A 20339-nucleotide genomic window follows, 5' to 3' on the forward strand; every position below is an offset into this window, starting at 1 on the left:
TCTCCACGGTTTACTTTCCATACACAAATTCAAAAATAAAATGATCCTTTTTTGTTTTAATACGTGTACGCTCATGACTGAGGGGTGTACAGATGTAATCTGAACACGGAGGTGGTACCTTGCTCCTTGATTTGTCTGATCTGCCTCACTGTCTCCTTCAGGATGGCACATTTGTCAGGCTTGACGTTGAAGCTGTCAATGTTGGAGAGGTTGGCAGAGATGAGCTCAGCCAGCTCCTCGATGTACTTGCTCTCCTGTTCCCTCCGACGCTTGTCACACCTGCTGAGGCACCAAAGGGATTAGATATGTTGCCATGACAACCTCACCTCCCCATGCCCCATCCGTATGCAGGCCATACGGCCATACAGGGCTCAGATGCTTCAGATATTCAGTTAGCAGCAACATATGCTTGAACCAGGGATGTGGTCAGGAGGAAGACAGCGACATCACACACACTCATGCGTCATGCTGGCATTTAAATAAAAACAGCGACGGACAAAGTGGACTGATGCATTAAACACACTTAGCACAAGTTAGAGCACTTACCCTAAGCCTGGAGTGTCACAGGTGGACAGTTTACGCTTACGGTCGGAGCACAGGGGATCCAACGAGTTGTCTCCGACGCCACTCATCTTCAGCACACATCAGCACCTGAAAGCGCAAATCAGTGCATTGCATATATGCATAACGTGGTATGATCAGACAGAATGACCTGAGAGTGGTATGTGTTGCTAAAAGACCATTAAAATGGTTTTTTGTGTTTTTTTGCAAAGTCCACTCAGAAATGAGTGCAGATGAAGAGACTTCTGGGGGAACAGAAGAATTTAGATGAGTATAGATTTATAAGGGCAGACTATCCAGTTATCTGAGCAGCCTTGGTTTCTGCACTGTGTTTGATGGGAGTGAAATCTCATCTGTTCCACTGCAAGGAGCAACTGATGATGATGTAGTGATTTGGAGCCTCAGGGGAGATGGGTCATCCCGCGTTCAGCCAGCCTGCCCGCTAGAATGATACCCTTCTGCTAGCAGCGGCAACACAAGTATACTATACAAACCATTTCCAGTGCACTTGCATGCTCAGGCATGTCGGGGCACAGTGTTTAAGAGTGCTAGAAGCTACTGTCCCAGAAAGGCGCATATTCACCAGCTCGTCTATTTGTTTAACTGCCTGGGGCTGCACAAGCCAAAAAAAAGAAAAAAAAAAAGAAAAAGAAAAATATTGCACACTGTTCAGGCTTGTGGAGCCTTGAAACAATCCAGGCGAGGCTCTACAGCGTATTCAAATGACTAAAAATTGCATTCTCTTTACTGTGCACGGTTAATGCTAAGCTATATCCGTTCTTTCTTCCAATAGATTTTAAGTTCAGTTCAGTCCCCCCTGTATCATCCTAAGACAACACCTCCCTTGTATTTTTCCCTTTCGGTAGCTGTGCTGAGCAAGGGATCGTGTCCTTGTTTTCTTGCTCTGGCACTAGCCTCTGTCTGACCTGTCAGAGTTCACGAGAGGAAACCCCTGTAGCCAACATCTATGCTCCTTCCTATTCCCACCCAAAAACTTCTGAGCTGCACTACCAGACTGTTCGACTACAACCCTATCCTGGACTTTGTGTCTGCTTCTGTGCGCACACACACACACACACACACACACACACACACACACACACACACACACACACACACACACACACACACACACACACACACACCAAGAAGAAAAGTGTAAAACGGATGGGAGTCATTATGCAACTCCTGCTCTGCGACTGCAGGCTAGGACATGCAGCCCAGTCACCCACCACCACTATTACTACTAGAAGAGCACCAGGTCTCAGACACACACTTTGTGCAGTAAATCTGCATCGCATGCTTCTTGTCTGTCTACCTTTCAGCACCCCTCTCTAAATCTGCCTGTCGTGCTCCGGCTGTGACTCTTGCTCCCCTCCCTCCTCTCTTTCTTCCTTCCTTTCTGATTTCTGTCCTAAGGCTCACCTCTGCAGCAGCATAGAAAGATGACATCAGCCCTCAGTCAGCCTCACATCCTGACCGGACAAACAGCAGAGCTGTAGGCTGCTGGAAGTCTTTTGGAGGACAGGGTATGAATACCAGGACTGTACTACAGGGAAACCTTACTGAAAACCAGAGTAAACGTAAACACGTTCCAACATGGTAATGCAAAAAAAAAAAAAGAAAAAAGAAAAAAGAAAAAGAAAAAAAGAAAGGTAATATGATCTTACACAAAACAAGAATGCTCTCATTTGATTTTGACAACTGTAACTCAAATTTACTGTTGTTTTTAAGTTTGTGTGTTTTTGACATTTAAACCAGCTAAACGTTTAACATGACTGAAAACTGAAAACAGACACAAGTTGAGTAGATGGCAGCAGAGCAGTAAAAGAGAAACTTTTAGCAGCAGCCCACCAAAACCACAGATGTCTCTCAACAGGCCTGGCAGTGTGCCACTGACCTGAATCAGCTTCATCTAACAGTGTGAAAGTTGCTCAGGAACAAGATGAGATGTTGCACCTACCATCAGGTACATGGGCACAGTAAATAATAAAAACATTTTATATTTCAAAGTAAAATGGTCCTAATTGTTATTTGATGGAGTGAATGCATTTCTGTGTTTTGTTACTGCATGCTCACCTTAGCCAGTACAAGACCCAGTCAAAATCCATTCAGGGTCTAGTGTCACTTTAATGTCTCAACATCTCCTGGAAACAGAAAGAGAAAGGTCATGAACTACAGCGCTCTATAAATGTCTGGAAGTCTCAACATGACTAGTACTTTTGTGCACGCTAAAACATGTGCTTTATATATGTTTTTCGTTCATAGAATTTCATGGGAAAGACTCAATTCTAAAAATGCACAGGAAGTCACAGCAGTTTGCATCCTGTTTGCCCCCTCCCCCTCGGCCTGTTCCACTGCGTCATCACTTCCCTTTCCAGGAAACGTGGCCACTTATCCACCATATTTACATATTCTGTTCGTCAGTTCCCTGTCGTCCTGGTTTTTACTCACATTTTGTCTGATTGTTGTCTGGCATCAGAGGGTTTCCAAAACTAATCTAATTTAATACTTTCTTATTAAGGAAACTCTATGCAGAAATGAATCTCGTGATCTTTCTAGTCACTAACTTAATAGTTTTTCCCATAGAGCAACTACAATATCAGATTCAGATATGTTAACTTTTTCTTTTCTTTTTTTGCGAACCAAGTATCCTTCTGGTCACAAGGGATCTGTCAGATTCCCAATCCTAATGTTTAGAGTGCCTTGTGTTCAGCAAGTGTACAAGCTCCTGCCTAAATCACTGCATCATCCTCTGTCAAAGAAAAGCCTGTGAGATAGTGTTTTTCCCCATGCTGAAATCTAAGAATAGCCACACAGAGTAAACACAAATTCTTCCTGTGATAAAGTTCGATATAAAAAAAAAAAAATCTAAGGTCACAATAAAAATAAATCCATTTTATTAGTTACCATGTTCAACTGCTCATTTATACAAAGTTATACTGAGCCAATCACTTGTAGTAAGTGTGTGCATGTAGGCATGGGCAAGAAGACCTGCTGTAGTTCAAACTCAGCATGATGGCAAGCAAAGGTTCAAAACAGATTTTGAACGTGGCGTTGTTGTTGCTGCTAGATGGGTTGGTCTGAATATTTCAGAAACTCCTAATATACTGGGATATTTTTTTCCTTTCACAACCATCTCTAAAGCTTACAGAGAAAATCCGAAAACAAACACTATGAGTGAGTGGCAGAGAAAATGCCTTGTTGACACCAGAGGTAAGAGGGGAATAGTCAGACAGCTTCAAATGGACAAGAAGGCACGGTAACAAAGGTAACCACTTCTTGTAATCAAGGTAATCAGAAGAGCATCTCTGAACAAACAAAACACTGAACCTGGAAGCAGATGGACTACAGCAGAAGAAGAGGACATCGGGTGACACTCTTAGCAGCTAAGGACAGGAAACTGGTTCAACAGCTCAGGTTGGTAGTGATGTAATGTAAACGTATTATAGTTTAAAAGCAACAGCCTAAATTAGTATTGTTCCCAACCATGAGGATTGGGCCATAAACACAGAGGAGAACCATGTTGAAAAGTGAAAAATTAATTCAGTTAAAAAGTCAAAAGGTTCGTGTAATAGCAAGGTGCACCTAATGAAATGGCAGGTGAGAGTATATTAAAAAACACACAAAACATTAAACATGCTAATAAAAATGTATCATTACACAGTTGTCCAACTCATAATCATCACTGCCACACACAGGAAGTGTGTGAACTGTGACTCTGAGTCCAGAGTGTGTGCCTATGAGATACTCCAACACAGGACACTGATTACATTAGTCCCAAAAACAGAGCTGCAACTCATCTAATGCTGCAGCTCAATAATTTAAACACAGACAAAGAGATAAAACCAGCCCTCTTTTCTCTGTCTGTCAACTGTCCAAATGCAGGTTAATTATTATGAGGAACCTGTTTACACACACAACCAACAGAACAACAATGTAGAGACATAATGAACCAGTTTAGTTTTAACACTACACACTTCATCACACACAAGTCTTTGCTAAGCATTAATCCCTTTGTTTTTGCTCTGGTTCATTGACGGTACAATTGTGGACCTGATCCTTAGGGAGGACGAGTAACAAAGGTAACAGAAAAAGGTAAAAAAGCACTGAGAAGTCTTAAGTAAATGCCAAAATTACACCGAAGTGGTACAAAACAGCAAGTTACGCAAGTCTCATACTGGAACCAGTATGTAAGGAAGGTTGCAGATAGCCATTTTCTACCAGGGTGTTTTTGGAGAAGCAACCAGAGTGAGTTGCGAGATGACTGGTGCAAGACTGAATCAACAAGTGGGATGCAAGAGTTTGGGCCCAACAAATTCTACTTTCTAAACTAAAACTAGCAGAATGACTCAACTACTAAACCTAACTATACCATTTCTACTTGAGGAACATCCAACTTTTTCTGTGGAGACTTGCATGTAGATGACTCCACCACAAATAGATTAGGTAAACATGATACAGATGACAGTTCAATGTCCAAATCAATGACAGGTACCAGCTCCATGAGCAGAATTTGCATCCTCACGTCTTCTAAACTACACAGCACCATTGCAAACACTCCCTGTTATGTGCTATAAAACAATTATTCGAACATCCTCTGTGTCATATTTTACCTGGCTAAAACTCTGGTACTGAGGTAAATACACATGATGAGAAGTCAGAATTGCTCCTGACTTTTGTGTGCTGGTCTTACATACAAGTCTCAGTTAAGTAACTTTAGCAACCTCGGTTATTGAAAAGTTACACAACTGTGCAGTCTAGCTAATGTTAAGAGGTGAGTCTATCAGGAACTTTAGTGTTTTGTTGAAAGTGAATGGATTTTCTCAGTTGTCTTTCATAAATCTGAAAGGGTATTGTGGTCCTAGAATGTTGATGTTTCTCTTCAGATTTAATGTTTAAATGAACTTTCTATGCAAATACAGACATACTGCTTCACTGGCTGGTGGGTATGTACAAGAGAGCCAAGAAAACTTCTATAAGAACATGCTTATCATTTTACAGGCTTAATGCCAATGACATTGTTTAGGTACACTTGGTGAATAACTTTACATTTTCAGGATTCTGCACATCACTTCAGTTACATCCATGATTTTGATTTACTGGCATTTGGCTCAAGGCCAGAGCTGCAGCAGCGTCAGTCAGTCAGGACCAGAATAGTGAGAAGGACATTCCTGCTCAGCCTAAAATAAAGCCTGAAATCTGAGCTCCCCTAGACAAAGAGCGGCAGGCCCAACAATAACCACAGACCCACCCTAAACAAAGATGACACATACTGGGGTACACATGCACACAATTAAAGGCCCCTGAAAAATGGATCTAAGTGTTTTAAGTGTAGCAGGAAGTATTTGTCAAAAACAAACAAACAAACAAACAAAAAAAAAACAAAAAAAAAACACTGTAGTCAGTACATTTTAAAGCATGATAGATCTGGGCTACAAGAACCGTTTAGCCTCATTACTTCATTACACTCAAATATGCTCACAGACACACACACACACACACACACCAGTGGTAAGGTAATAAAGTAACAAAAGGTGTCCACTAGAGTCTGGGGAATCAAGTGCAAAAAGGAAACAAAAGGACACAATGACTTCCTGTTTTTCCTTCAAGGAATTTCTCCACCTCCTACTGGCCATAAAAGCACCTATATACTGGGTTAAGTGCAACTGGACCTTGCACCAACACAAGCTCCCACACAGTTTCATTAATCCTGAAGCCTTATTATGTTGAATTTTAATATAAACCAAAACAAATTATATTCCAACTCATAAAATTACACAGAAACAATCTTAGAAGTAGCCTGAATATTTAAAGATATATTTTTATTTAATAGTCCTTGTGAGTTAGATAGATTGTTGTAAGGAGTGCAGAAGGTAAGCTCTCTGATGAAAATAAAAGTCATGGTTATGTTTCACATGCTCGTCCCCACCCACACGAAGTGCATTGTTGAAACAGCCCTGGGACTATTTATACTGATACTTGCAAGGTGCTCAGTTTCCTGTGGTGTACTCCTAAAAATAAATTAACGAATAAGAAAAATTTTATAAAAGGAAAAAAAAAAAAAATAGAGTTAAGATGGAAAAAGAAGACATTAAAACAGAAAACTAAGAGCTACCTCGTCAGGCCAGGACTCTGCAGTCTATTTACACCTACAGGCCAGTGGACACTCTTTCAATGATGAGGATGTACACATCCTGGACAGGGAGGAACGGTGGTTTGAGCGCGGAGTCAAGGAGGCCATTTACGTGAAAAGGGAAAGACCATCTCTGAATCGAGGAGGGGGCCTAAGGGTACATCTTTCGCCATCTTACAGTGCTGTGATTGCAGCCATTCCAACTCTCTGTGAATGGTACTCATGGCCATTGATCAGTGGGTTTTGGTCAGTGGTGGTTGATCAATGGTCATGAGAATTTGCAGAATTACGATTAAGGAACTGACCTCCCAGCCCATTGTTCCTTAAGTGGGCTGGTTTCAGTCATTATGCAAATGTACTGTTTATAAGATTGGGGAAACCTGCAGTCAGCTGAGACTGAAGAAGTCACTTGGATGAGTGACGAAACGTTTTTCCCCACAAAACGCTACGTCCAGATGAACAGAATCAACTTTTGGAGATTTACTTTCCTGGATGATTGAGAATGCATCAAGACGAAGCAAACTAAGTAATTTTTTTTTTTCCTTTTTGAACTGTTGCTGCAATCTCCCTCTGTACAGTCAGGAATGTCTATGCCCCTGAGTTGATATAGCAAAGGATGCAGAAAGCAATCCAGTCACTCAGCGGTGTCACTAGTCTGCAGGTGCAGGACACAAAAGGGGTGATATCATTTCTTGATACTTCCTACCAGTTGTAAGGACAACAACAGAGTTTGTGCATATAAAATAAACTCTGGCATCCACCAAAGAGGCTTAGACTGCTCACCAAAGACAAATTACCATGACCTTTTTGTTCCGTTTTTGTTTAAAAAAATAAAAAAATAAATAAATAAATGAGGTCAATTAAATGAGGCCAATCATAAGATACATTTTGCCTAGAAAATGTTAAGCCACCTTTGTGTGCTGGTCTTGCAAATATGATCAGATATCAATAAGAGGAAAATGTACAGTCTTCTGTTAAGATCACTGCCTGCGTGAACTTTATGTAGACCAATCATGGTTACGTGTGTATTCATAACTAAAAGCCTGTTCTGAGTCAACAAAAACACTGCCAAGAGCAGGCACAAATAGCCTGTGAAGGGGGAGCTACCTTCAGTGTCGTTTGGTGTGTAAATTGATGAGGAATTATCTTCTTAATCACCTCATAGTACCATTTGTAACTGAATAAATCAAAATAATTCACCATCTTATTATGATGGATTAATTATTCCATATTATAATAAATTACAGTTAAGAGAAACATTATAAAGTAGTGCATTCTTTTGCTTTGAAAACAGAACTGTAGGCTATGAGGTGCCACAACCCAACTCTAATGAAATGACAACGGAATCAAATAATTCCTAGATATTCATTGTTACCTACAGTATTAGCAGCTTGGTGTACAGCTGACAAAAGTTGCTGTCAAACATATAATTTAACCCTAACTGTAACCCTATGGAGGTACATGTGGGAAGAAAAATGTCAAATGCAGTCAGAGCAGACGTCAAATGGATTTTAATCTGCCAACCACACAGTAGTTCATGTGAAATCCAGTTTAATCAACATGAGAATAGTGCAGGCAACAGACTGATAAATTTGCAGCTGGCAAGTGGCCACCCTGTTTCCTTCTACCTGCACGAACTACCCAAGAGTATAATGGAACCAATGGAACCAGACAGCAAATGCCTTATGGGTTTAAAAGAAACAGAAGGGGGAAAAAACCCAAAACAACCAACTATTAACAGAGCAGTTTTACACTGCAATGGAAGAAAAATAAGACAAGGACAACAGATTACATGTTTGGGCTACACATTCTGAAGTTTCAATGTTAGCATGTCACCGTCGCCATGTTGTTTTTTTGGATCACACGCTACCTTATACGTGCAGATTTATCAGCAAAGACTAACAAGCTTTGTTAACTTGTTGCTTTCATAAACTGTACGGGTTTAACACCTGTACAGGTGTTAAAAACTGAAGCAAACATTTCGACAGTCTGCACCAAACAGGAAGGCATAATATTAAACAGCTGGGGAAAAATAAATAAATAAAATCACATCAGGTCTAGCAGACCCCAATATGCTCCAGTTTCCATTATTGAGACACTTGCACTTGCTTAGCCTTCTCGACCCCTAGCTCAATTATACAGATTGATGAGTTGTTAAAAATAAAAATAAATAAATAAAAATTAATCCCACACAGAATAGTTATAAAGGAGGGAAATGACCCCAGAATCAAAAGCCTTTTGTTGTATTAGGCTGTAAATATTCTTTTTAATGCTGCAAATTTAGGCATTTCAACATGGGAATCTAAATCCCTCTTGGATTCACAGACAGTATAATATATGCCCCTTGATCAGGAAAAAAAGTCAAACCTTTTATTTCTGTGTTGTCTATGATGCTTTTTACCCAACTAAGCGTCAAGAAGTATGAGTGAACCATAGTCGACATTGTAATTAGATAAAGCAAGAGCTGCAAACTAAATTTGACTTTGTTTAGTAGCTATCTCTCATGTTGACATTTTAGGGATTTCCCTCTTAATTGTAACGGAAAATGACATCCAGAAATATTTGTCAGAGTTGAATGCACTTGTGAATTTTCCTTATTAGCCATTTCCCTGCCAACATTTTCATTCCAGTATTACACATGATTTCAATGAAACCTGAGCTAATGGGGCTTAACTGGAGCCAAAGGTTTTGATGGCAAAGAGGAGAGTGTTGCCATGCAATGAGATTTGAGAAAGGGGACGAGAAAGACATATGTGAAGCATATGTGAAGTGAGGATTTATTAAAAAGCAAAGCTGTAAATTGCTAAGAGAAAAAGGGGAAAAAAGAAAAAAAAGAAACGCAGATGAAAAAAAAAAAGCAAAAAAAAAAAAAAGACTGAAAAGACAAAGCTGGGTCCTTAATCTGTTGTGTGGTTGGCTGGGGAGTGTCTAGAGGTGTGATTCAACACTGCCAATAATTTAACAAAACACATTTCTGCTTTACTAAATTTAAAAAAAAGAAAATACAACAAAGAAAGAAGCCTTTGTCTTTAAGGAAAAAACTATGTCACAAATGCCAAATTCGATTTTATTGAGAAACGAAGAAATAAAATGTGTGAAAAAAGTCAAGTGTCAAACACATTTTGCACATATGACGGATATTGTAAAACCCATTCTAACCATCTGCACTCTCTTTTCAATAAAGAAATACAAGATGTCCATAGATGAATGTGGTGAGTAAGACTGTAGCTCATAGCAGAGGGAAAACTGTGTTCATAGGATTGCTTATTTCTCTAGAAGAAAAAAAAAAGAAAAGGAAAACATCCCCCACCCTTTTCCAATGCACACAACACACATGAGAGCTTGGACAGGCTGTGTGTGCATCTCCCCATTTTTTCCCACACAAACTGCAACGTGGAGAAAAACCAGGGAAAATAAATGAAGGTGAAAACAAAGACATGGCAGATTCCACTGTGTGTGTGCGTCACACTTGCATCTCCTGCAACTATCCATCATCAACAGGAACAAAGAATAGAAAGGAAGAGGATAGGACATGCGCCGGCATAGATTCAAGCAACTAACTTGTCACATTGCACAACTGTTAATTCTATGTCCCCAATAACCCCTTCATTTTCAATAGGCTTCATGTGCTGGTGCAAAAACCGAGGTGATAAGCACAGCATCGTCCAGAGGAGACCACAGACCAAACAGAATGCAGTCAGCTGCGATCACACAAGGCTAATATTATGGAAATGAGTTCATTAATCAATAGCTAAACAGCCTTTTATCTGGGGAGCCAGAACACCAGTGCCTGATCAACCTCGATGCTGCCCAGCCTGATAACACACATATCCACTTGCAACTGATGCAGTGAGCGGGCAAATCTCCTGTAGAAGTTAAATCAGTGTGACGATATCTTAACCACTGTAATTATTGTTTGTGATATTTGCAAATGAGGCGATGTCAACAGAAAACACTGAGTTTGATTTGGCAGTTTTGATTTTCGCTTTGCTGTTGAGACAGAGAGGGTCTTTCTGTTTTTAACGTTTCAACTGTGTCTCTCTCTCAGCTTTCTCTTTTTCCTTTCTCCCTCGCTCTTGCGTCTTTCCCTCCTCCCTATCTGCTCCCTCCCTGCCCCCTCCTCTTTCCTCCTCTTCTCCCCACCGTCACTGTTGGATTGGTGGAGTAAACACAGGAAGAGAGCGGGCTCTGTTCCACCACGCCAGAGCTGAGCCTGGGCGTTCCTGCAGCGCTCCTGCGCCGGGGTCAAAAGTTTACTGTGGTTTTCATTTCACCTTTCCACAGCCAATCAGAGCACCACACTGCAGTCTCTGAACTCTGACCCCTGCAAAGAATTCCAGTCAAAAGACGGTCTGACGCCAGTTTCACAACTTTGAACCCTCCTCTATCCTAGTATTCCTCTTACTACTTCTTTCTTTTAAATGGTCAGCTTCATGTGGTGACGGAGCCTAGGTATAAAAAAAGGATTTTACTAACAGGAGTAACAGCAGAAGGAACTATCAATACGTGCCTTGTTTGATCTCCCAGGGTGATGCTGACCTTGGTTAAGAATACATGAGGATTTTACAGCCCGTCAGTAAAGTTTCTTTTAGTTTGCTTTTCACCCAGTGCAAAACAAAACAAAACAAAACAAAAAACAGAAGAGATAACAGACTTTATCATCTCAAGCTATATAACATGCCCTGTTTTATAGTTTTTAATTCATTGTGTTATTTCATGCTTTAGACAAAATAACTGATAAGGACAGCAACGACCAATTGTTTAATGGGAGAGACGAAAAGAAACATGGCTCTCTGCTGGATTCAGCACAACACCTGGGAGTGTGTTTAGGAGTCAAGTCAAAGCTGCTCAGTCCAAGTGGACAGAGACACGCGTACACACACAGCCAGCCATAATCCAACTGTGGGTTTGTTTTTGTCTTGGTGACACTGCACTCTGTCCCATCTGCTGAGTGATTAAGCCTGCACTGCTAATCAAGTCCTTCGCTCTTCAAGGGGGCAAGCAAAGGACAACACAGGCTGACTGAGCGGACACACACCACTATGCATATTTACAGTCTGGTTTATGTTTATTTGAAGTATAAAGCAACAAAAGTTGCATTTGCTGTTTCTGCTGGTAGAAAAAATGAAATATTGTTGATTTTTCATCAAGGCAAAAAAAAATGCTTATGAAGTAGGAGTACAAAAATGCATCATTTTGGGTTTTTTTGGTTTTACTTGAAGCAAAGTGTGAAAATAAAGCTGTCTCTTAAAGAAATCTCCTTTTCCCAATACAATTAAGACTGCAAAAGATTCAACTATTAGATTCTTTTGTTAGTAAGAAGTGACACAAATTACAAGTCCTCTTAAAGCCCAAATAATTCATTCTGTGCCAATACTAGGACTGTACCTCATAGTCAATAACTATAATGTTGGGTTTTTAAGACTATTGATATTTGTTTTATTTTTGTTTGTTTTTCTTAGAATATAGTAATGTACACCACCTCAGCTCATCCATCTCACTCACAGGTTTGATATCACCACCGTTCAGATCATTCAGATTAACACTTTGCATAGCCCTTTGGTAACTTTTAAAATAAAGAACACAGCAAAAATATCTACAGACAGCACTGCTTCACAAAAAAAGGTCTTTCTTCTCCTGCTGCAAGCACACCTCTCACTCTCTCCCCTCCTACTCAGTTACGTGAGTGAGACAGCAACGCAGCTTCACTGAATGATAAAGAACAGCAGTACAACAAGTGAAAGGAGGAAAAAAATAAGACACGATGCCGCTTCCAATTTCCTCCCTCAGTGTTTATTTTACTTGAACAGTGTGATTGTGTTAGGCCTGGAACACTGAAACAAACCAAGAGATCAGTCAGTGACCTCCTTGCAACCTTCGGCCACTTGGGAAAAACCTGCATTCCCTAAGTATTTGGAGACTGACTGCTGGTTGTTGGTAGGTGAAATCTATTACAAAGTGGGTGCTGCACCCAAAACCTCCTTGTAATTGCTTTGGTCACTAGCAGACTACTGCAGTTGCCTCTAGTCTGAAAAGTAAAGGTCGACATGTCTGCAAACTAGTCTTGCTAACTAACCACCAAGTGGCAGTGAAACTAGGTGTGATGCAAACCGTAATCAGAAACTTTTAAAACTCTTACTTCAAAGTGAAGGCCTTACTCATTTCTACTGCACATCCTACAGTTATCTGTTGATGTCTTTAGGGCTGTGTAAATGGGGGCTCAGATGATGTCATTATTAAAATCTAAAACCACTCCCATTTGGATATTAAAAATGAATTTCTTGATTGTAGATGAAGCTTGTGCTCTGCCACACTAAGTTTGATTTTGACCTTCACATTGCCTTAAAACCAAAGTCATTAACTGCTTTAAATAATATTGAAATTCTATTTCAAGGGTGGCCACCATGTCCAGAGGATTTGAATAGGACACATTGGTGCAGCTAATTGAACAGGGACCTTTACTTCCATTTTAATCATACCATAGTCACACATAACCAATTCTCCCAATAAGGCAAGAGCAATACAGATAAGTGTGTGTGTGTATATATATATATAAAATAAAAAAAACACAAACAGGGCAAATAGAAACATAGTAATTACTTGCAAAAGTAAAGCCACTTCTATATAAAATAAAGAATCAAATTTTAGCTCAAGTTTTTCGAAGCGTTGCTTGATATTTAAACCAAGACTTCACTGCACAGCTTGATGTGATGTGGCAACATCAGGAGGCAAGTGTTAGCTCTGCTATTCTAGGGACAGCAGTAAGCTTCAGAGCAACCTTTTGATTAGAGTGTTGCCTTAACGACAAGCCACGTAAACAGGACTGACGTCAGTAGGCAGAAAAGAACAGTAATAGTGAAAAGAACACTTTTCTCTTCCCGTGAGGAAAAGAGGGGGGAAAAAAAAAAAAAAAAAAAGAGCACATATAAGAAACAAGTGTAGTAAATTATCTGACACATGCCTTGCCAGTGTTGACATGCTGTAGTAAGTCTGGAGCCTTTAACGATGGCGTGGAAGTAAGTCATTCATGACTTTTCTTTGAACTCAGGGCTATAATAAAATAACATTTATTACAGGCCAATGGAAAAATGGAAAAAAAAAAAAAGTGTTAAGCTCAGTGCTGTGTGCAAAAATGTACACACTCGTTGCAATCTGTGCTAATTTACTAAATGAAAGAAGATGTTGAATTTCAGATGAACTACAGAGACAGTACTCGTACAGTCCTTGCTTGCATGGTCAGATATCCTCTTACAACTTGGGACTGCAGTGCCATGCATGCCAGCAGCTGCTTCCCAGTTCAGACAGACCTAGAAACTAGGGCTGGGCAATATGAACCAATAACCATCTCTCGGTGTTTTTAGACTCGGTGGTAATAGAAAATCTCTCTCACACATTGCTTTGATTATATTAATAAAAAAAACAAACTGAATGTTAAATTGGTGTAAGCTGAAGACACATTTTTATTAAAACACACTGAAAAAAGTAAAGTGCAAAAGGAGTGATTGTCAATTTACAGTTCTGTTTAATTTTGATGCTAAAAAAAAAAAAAAAAAAAAATGCCAGTTTCACTGGGTAAACCGATTTTACTCAGTTAGGGATCATTTGGCTTCTTTGAAGTGGGTTTGTCTGAGGTACTTATTCATTGCCAGTGTGTTTTAAGTCAGTGGCCAATGGTATACCACCAAGTAGATAGGGGAATTGACACTGAAGGTGAGCAATGTACAAACAGAAACAACATGTCTTTTAGCCACCTAAAATATTGCTAACCTTAAAATAAAACACATTAAAAAATAGCAAGGAAATCAATTTAATTAGTCAGGATATTGTGGGGGCACCACACTCGGTTGTTTTACATTAAAGAACACGAGTAGCTGTCTACTAGCACCTTAATTAACATGTTACCGTATGCTTTAGAAGCAATTTCCATGTAAAATGACTGTTCTGTTCACTGATGCCAGAGGACAAATACTGTCTCAAGCTGTTTTCACACACAAACAGCTTATACTCACTGACTGTGTTGACTACAGACTTTTGCAACCAAGTGCAACACAGCTAGGCTGGTAGCACGAGTGTGTCTCTTCGGGCATTTCTATGATATTTCAATGAGTAGTACAGGGATGTGCAATTGGAGACTAGCACAAAAAAAAACTGAAACAATGTTTCACATATAAATCTGGAAAAAAAAAATCTCAGCAGTCACTCTGTTTCCTGTCTGAACTCCCTGTATTCCCATTTCAGCAGTGATTTGGGACACATATCATTCAGGATATGACTATAGCGATTGAAGCATGCCTCAAGTGTGAGTATAAATTGTTATGGGGATGTGTTGACACTACAGTTCAGGCAAGCGATGACTAATGTGACCTTATAACCAAGGCTATGAACTCCTGAAAATGTCAGGAGAATTAGGTGGAGACCTTCTCTAAAGCTGCCCTTTATCATATAGACTGCAGTTAAGGTGTGTGTGGAGAAGGCAGGACACCTGCTAGCTGCCACTGTAAGGTGAAAACACAAGAAGGAAGGGAGGGCCCGGTGCTAGGTGGTTAGCAGCAACTGAACTCTAAATAAGAATGAGAGGATTGTCCACTCAAAGACGCCATCATTTTCTCAGAGAAAGAAAATAAATTTAGTCACCCGTTTTCACCAAATACACCTGGGCAGCCCACCTGACTAAAGTGTTTGTGTGGGGAAACGCTGACATAACTTGTAGACACTCCCCAGGCCTCCTAAAAAAACCACAACCCACTACCACAGAAAGTCAACATAAAACTGTTTCGTTTTCGATGTGTACACAAAACAATCTTTAAAAAACAACAACAACAACAACAACAACTATAAAACTAAAAAAATAAATAAATAAACTACTAATATTAAGGCCAGTAAAGACAAGCTTTGTGAAAAGTTAGGACAGAGAACCTTGAAAACTCTGCAGTGAACAAAGCCCTTTGTTGTTTCGATAGCAAACCAATTCCACAACACTCAAACATATGACCCAAATTGGAGCTATTCCTGAGACTCTCACTAATGACATAAACCTAACACATATTTACACAGAATAGATTTCTCAAAAAAGTTACATTAGAGCCTTTATGGGTCTAATGGTCACTATGTGTAGAAGTTGTACCACTTTTAAAAATGATTTTCTCTTTAATAAAAGGGGGGAGGGGTACTGATGGGAAAAGAAAAGTGAGGACTGAATTAAGATGGAGAGTATCCATGCAACAGTTGAAAAGTTCATTCAGAAATGACACTCTCCTATTCTCTTCTCTTCTGCAGCCTTTCTTTCTAATTCTTTTTATGCTGAATAAAAGACAGAGAGAGCATCTGGTAGCAGTTATCTCACAAACCAAACTTTTTTTCACCCGTGCTGCGTCTCCCCAGAGCAGTTTTATAAAAGGGGGCCCTAAACAAAACACAAACAACGTCTTGCTAACTTTTTACAATAGTAACAAAACTAGAGCAGGGTCCTACCCTCCCACTGGCTTGTTCAGGTGAACTCTTTTTACGAGCATTCTTGAGCTCGGGGAGCGAAAGTTAAAGGGGGAGTTGAAGTTAAAGAGGAAGGGCAAGGAGGGGAGGGGGACAAAGCTCTTGGCACACCCTTCCCTAATAAACTCTATCCTCCATCCAATCAATGAGGACTAGAGCGAGAGCTGTTCCAAATCCACGCTGGTTATAAACTAGAATTGGGTGCAATGATTGCTTCAGGCTGCCTGTTTGGCTTTTAGAAGTGTGCATGGCTCACATATGGCTCAGCTAACCTAACACTTGGGTCTTACCTCAGAGATGAAGAAGAGGACAACGAGGGCATGAATGACATGTGACTTCAAACAGAACGAAAGTGCAAACTGCACCATTTGACTTGGGTCTCAGTGAGGTGGCGATCTGGCCTTCCCTGGTTGATCTGGTTTCGGCAGCTCTCATTTCATACTCTCGCTCTCACTTGTTTGAGCAAAGTAACTAAATATTTCAGCAGTGGAAACATGACTGTCTTGTTTAACAGATTTCTATATTTAGCTCTACAGAGGTAGGCAGAAAAAGCAAACCTACCTGTTGAGTTCTGCCAGTGTGTATGTGCCCTTTTAACAAACAAATCCAGATCACTGTCACTGCACGAGTGACCTTGAGATGTGGGAATTAAACAGGATGTTATGCACAGCTTGAGCTGACCGCAGGAAGCTTCTGAATTCTTAAACTTGGTTGTAAAACAGCCTTGAACGACCAGTCCAAGTGAGGGAAACAAATACTCAAACTTGACTTGGAAACCCGGGTAAAGATAACGTCAAATACAAAAACAGTTGCTAAAAATATAAAGATCCTCCTTTTCTCTAAATGATAAGAACTGGTTACAAGTTACATAAGAAGGAACAACCGCTTTCCTTGACTAACCCTGCACTCCCCATACAGCTGTAAAAAACCAAGGAGTCATATTTCAATTAGGGGAAACAATCAGGCTGTTCTTTCAGCTCTGTGTCATCAAGAGTACTCTCAAAGCTACTGCTCATCCACACAACTATTAATCATAAAATAAACACATACCACATGACCGATTGGCAGTTTCTCGAAACTAAGCTTATTATCTCTGTCTCTCTTAAGGCAGGGAGACTGACGAAACACTCAAAGAATGCCATCTATTCCGACATTAATGACACAAAAATGCCGCTCAACAAAGACAGATTAGGCAGTCATCAGAGAGCTGCAAGCTCACCACCACTGTATTTAGAAGTCTTAGACAACTCAAATATGGCAGTCCTATGCAAAATGCGGCATTGCATAACGAGGTGAAAGCAGTAAAAATATTTTTAAAATCATGCACTTTTTGATATTATTTTAAAAATTTTTTAACCATTTCATTCATAAATACGTTTGTTTTAAATGCGCTGTGCTGACCCTGAGAATTGCAGTTTGAACTTGTTGTGGTCAATATATTTCAGGCTTCAAGCAGGAAGCAGGCACTCACGTGTGCCCCAATTTACTCATGTCACTAAATAAGTTTGAGCACTTCTAGAGTAGCCATAGCCGCCATAGCCACTCCTCAGAAATTCACATTTTTATTATTTTAGGGACAGGACACAATACTTTGTTTCACGAGTAACCTCTATAAGAATGACCCAAATATCTGCAATGCCTCCAAATGTTATGGTCATTTTAATAGGGTGCTGAATCCATGGGACATGTGACCGATTAGCCTTCTCCCATGCCCATGAGAAAAAGTGATAAGTTAATGAATTATTGAGAGCCCATGCGGGGGCCGACAGACAAAGAGCGAAAGCCATGCAATGCAGTCACTTCTGCACCCCATCTGCAGTCAAAGAATCCCCCCAAAGATTGATTCATTGTTAACACAGCCTGACACCCTGTGTGAGGGAGAAAGAGAGTGGTAGATAAAGGGACAGAGAATGGGGGGAACAGGGGGCTCCGTTTGCCAAGAATATGAGCAGAAGTAGCTCATTGGACAGGTTCCCACAGTGGTCATTCTGCCCACTTAGAAAAATACCACATACATGGACTTGAGTAATGGCATTCTATGAGACTCAAAATAAAGACAAGTTAACCCACCTGACAGCTAAAGACTGCTAGTAGAACCATCCTTACTCATTCTTTCCCAGCTACCAACCATCTAATGTCCACATTACTGAGATATCACAGTCTACTTAATCCCATGTGTGAAATCGCTGAAAGTGAGAAAACTCCACAGTAGGCAACAACAACAAAAAAGAAAGAAAGAAAAAAATATACCTGAATGATCCCAGAAACTCTTGCATTGAGATGTAAATGCCTGCAAGTATCGGCAGGGATGGCCCCGGGCAAACAGAGCGACAGCACACCTAGTCCTCAAGCATTTCAGAGAAATGACTAACCTACCCCCTCACTGTTGCCTACACTTGAGCACGCTCTCCAAGAATTTCCTCTTACAACCTTAAAAAACTAAACAAAACAAAACAAACAAAAACAAAAACAAAAAAAAACCCTTGAGTGCTCAACATACACCTTGTCAAGCACAGGGAGGCGAACCCAAACCGGAATCCTGCGAGTGTTTATCATCCTCTGCACTGAAACACATCCATCTGCCTCCACAACCAGTCCGTCTGTCTCTCACGCTCACGTATGCACCTACATGTGATTTACCAGCAGTGAACGCCAACATTTAATCACGTAGAGAGATAGTCCCAGTTATACCAACCACTACAATCACGCGAGCGCTATTTCGCTACAGTCATGCAAATAAATACCACATGCTGGGGATTGTTCAGAGCAGCCACGCTGAGCCAGTCAGTTCAAGTTGGGTTGCAAGCAGCAAGCGAGCAGCATAGTGTAGGCTACTGGAAAATACTGCGTGGTTGCCCACGACCCTGCAGCTGGCAAACTTTACTAATGTAACAACCACTTAAAGAAAACCCGTCCCATTTTAAAATGAAAAAACATTTTGTCATTTTTCCTACACTGTTTTTTTAATGGGTGTTACTTAGATGCTCCAAGTCTCTGTGTCAAAGTATAAGGAGGGAGCTCTGTTTAACAAAACCGAAGTAGATACACTGTAATTAAGAGTGCTAATCTCCACCACATTCACCGTGGAAGCTAGTCACTAGTCCAGAAGGTCATTCAATATTGTTATTTAGATTTCCCCACTAATGAAAACTTCCGCGGTGTACCGTCACACATTAGCTGTGAACACAGACGACTCCAGCAGCATATGAACCGAAACTGTAAAGCAAGGCGGGCTGTCAAGTAGAAAATATAGTCCCCAAAGCAATTCAGCTGTGTGTGTTGACAATGAACACATGCTAACGGCGGCACAAACTTCACGTAAACGTTTCCAAACACAAAAGAGTTCACTCGTGAGCAGAGCTGAGTGTTAACAGCTAGGGTATTGCACCCCAGCGAATCAGAGCCTTGGTCTCGTAAACTTTGTAGCTAGTGGATAATGGAAACGCCAAAAAATACAAAAACCAACAAGAATGGATAGTTATCAAGCCAAGCTCGACGTTCATTGTGATACTACTTATAGGTTAGGAGCTAATAATATTACAGCAAATATCCCATAATAAACAGACACTGGTAAGGTGGTTCGTTTTATCACGGTAGCGTAAAAAAGCACAGCCTGCTCGGAAAGCGAAGCTACACCAACTGCCTCTGTAACGGCCGTGTGCTTTCAAACAAACACCAGAGCCAGTGTTCAAAACTTGCGTATAACTGAATCATAAACCAACTGCAGAAAACTCACCGGCTTCGACGCTTTCATTGAGTACACCAGTTTGTTTTACGCCTCTAGAAACTCTCCGCCATCTTCGGCAAGACCGTGTTTGTTTAAATGGGAAGCACTCCCAGATCGGAGGGAGCCAGCTTGTAGCAGGTCGACTGGACTTCTGGGTAATGTAGTTTTCCCCATTTATAGGTCGCATCAAAGTGTTTGGCGCGTCCTGAAAATGAACTACACGTTCCTTTAATACCCTTAGGTAATATGAGCAGCAGACACAGATATTATTAGGGGATGTAAATTTTCTATTATACACTACATGTAGTGTTAATGGCATAAAGAAGCTTCATACAAACTACTTAGCCCTCCATATCTATAGAGTATCCGTTTTTAATGTTGCTCATTTCTTATTCCTCTTAATTGATCAACATAACACTGATAGCC

The 20339-nt window shown here is 40.4% G+C and overlaps 1 protein-coding gene across 2 annotated transcripts in view; it reads right to left on the minus strand.

Annotated features, from left to right (window-relative positions):
* ncoa3 (nuclear receptor coactivator 3) overlaps window positions 1–20049 on the minus strand; it is a 31338-nt gene extending 11289 nt beyond the window's left edge. The window contains exons 1-4 of one of the 2 annotated variants that reach the window (XM_084927673.1): window positions 19923–20049; window positions 2641–2708; window positions 547–651; window positions 119–279 (exon numbers count right to left, since the gene is read on the minus strand). In XM_084927673.1, the coding sequence (XP_084783799.1) occupies window positions 119–279; window positions 547–632 (247 nt within the window). In that variant the 5' untranslated portion in view covers window positions 633–651; window positions 2641–2708; window positions 19923–20049. The other variant, XM_084927674.1, reaches the window with a different exon arrangement.
* Between the last annotated feature and the right edge of the window lie 290 nt (window positions 20050–20339).

This window comes from Perissodus microlepis, chromosome 5, assembly GCF_051167445.1.
Source record: "Perissodus microlepis isolate ML-2025 ecotype Zambia chromosome 5, ASM5116744v1, whole genome shotgun sequence".
NCBI classification, from domain to species: Eukaryota; Metazoa; Chordata; class Actinopteri; order Cichliformes; family Cichlidae; genus Perissodus; species Perissodus microlepis.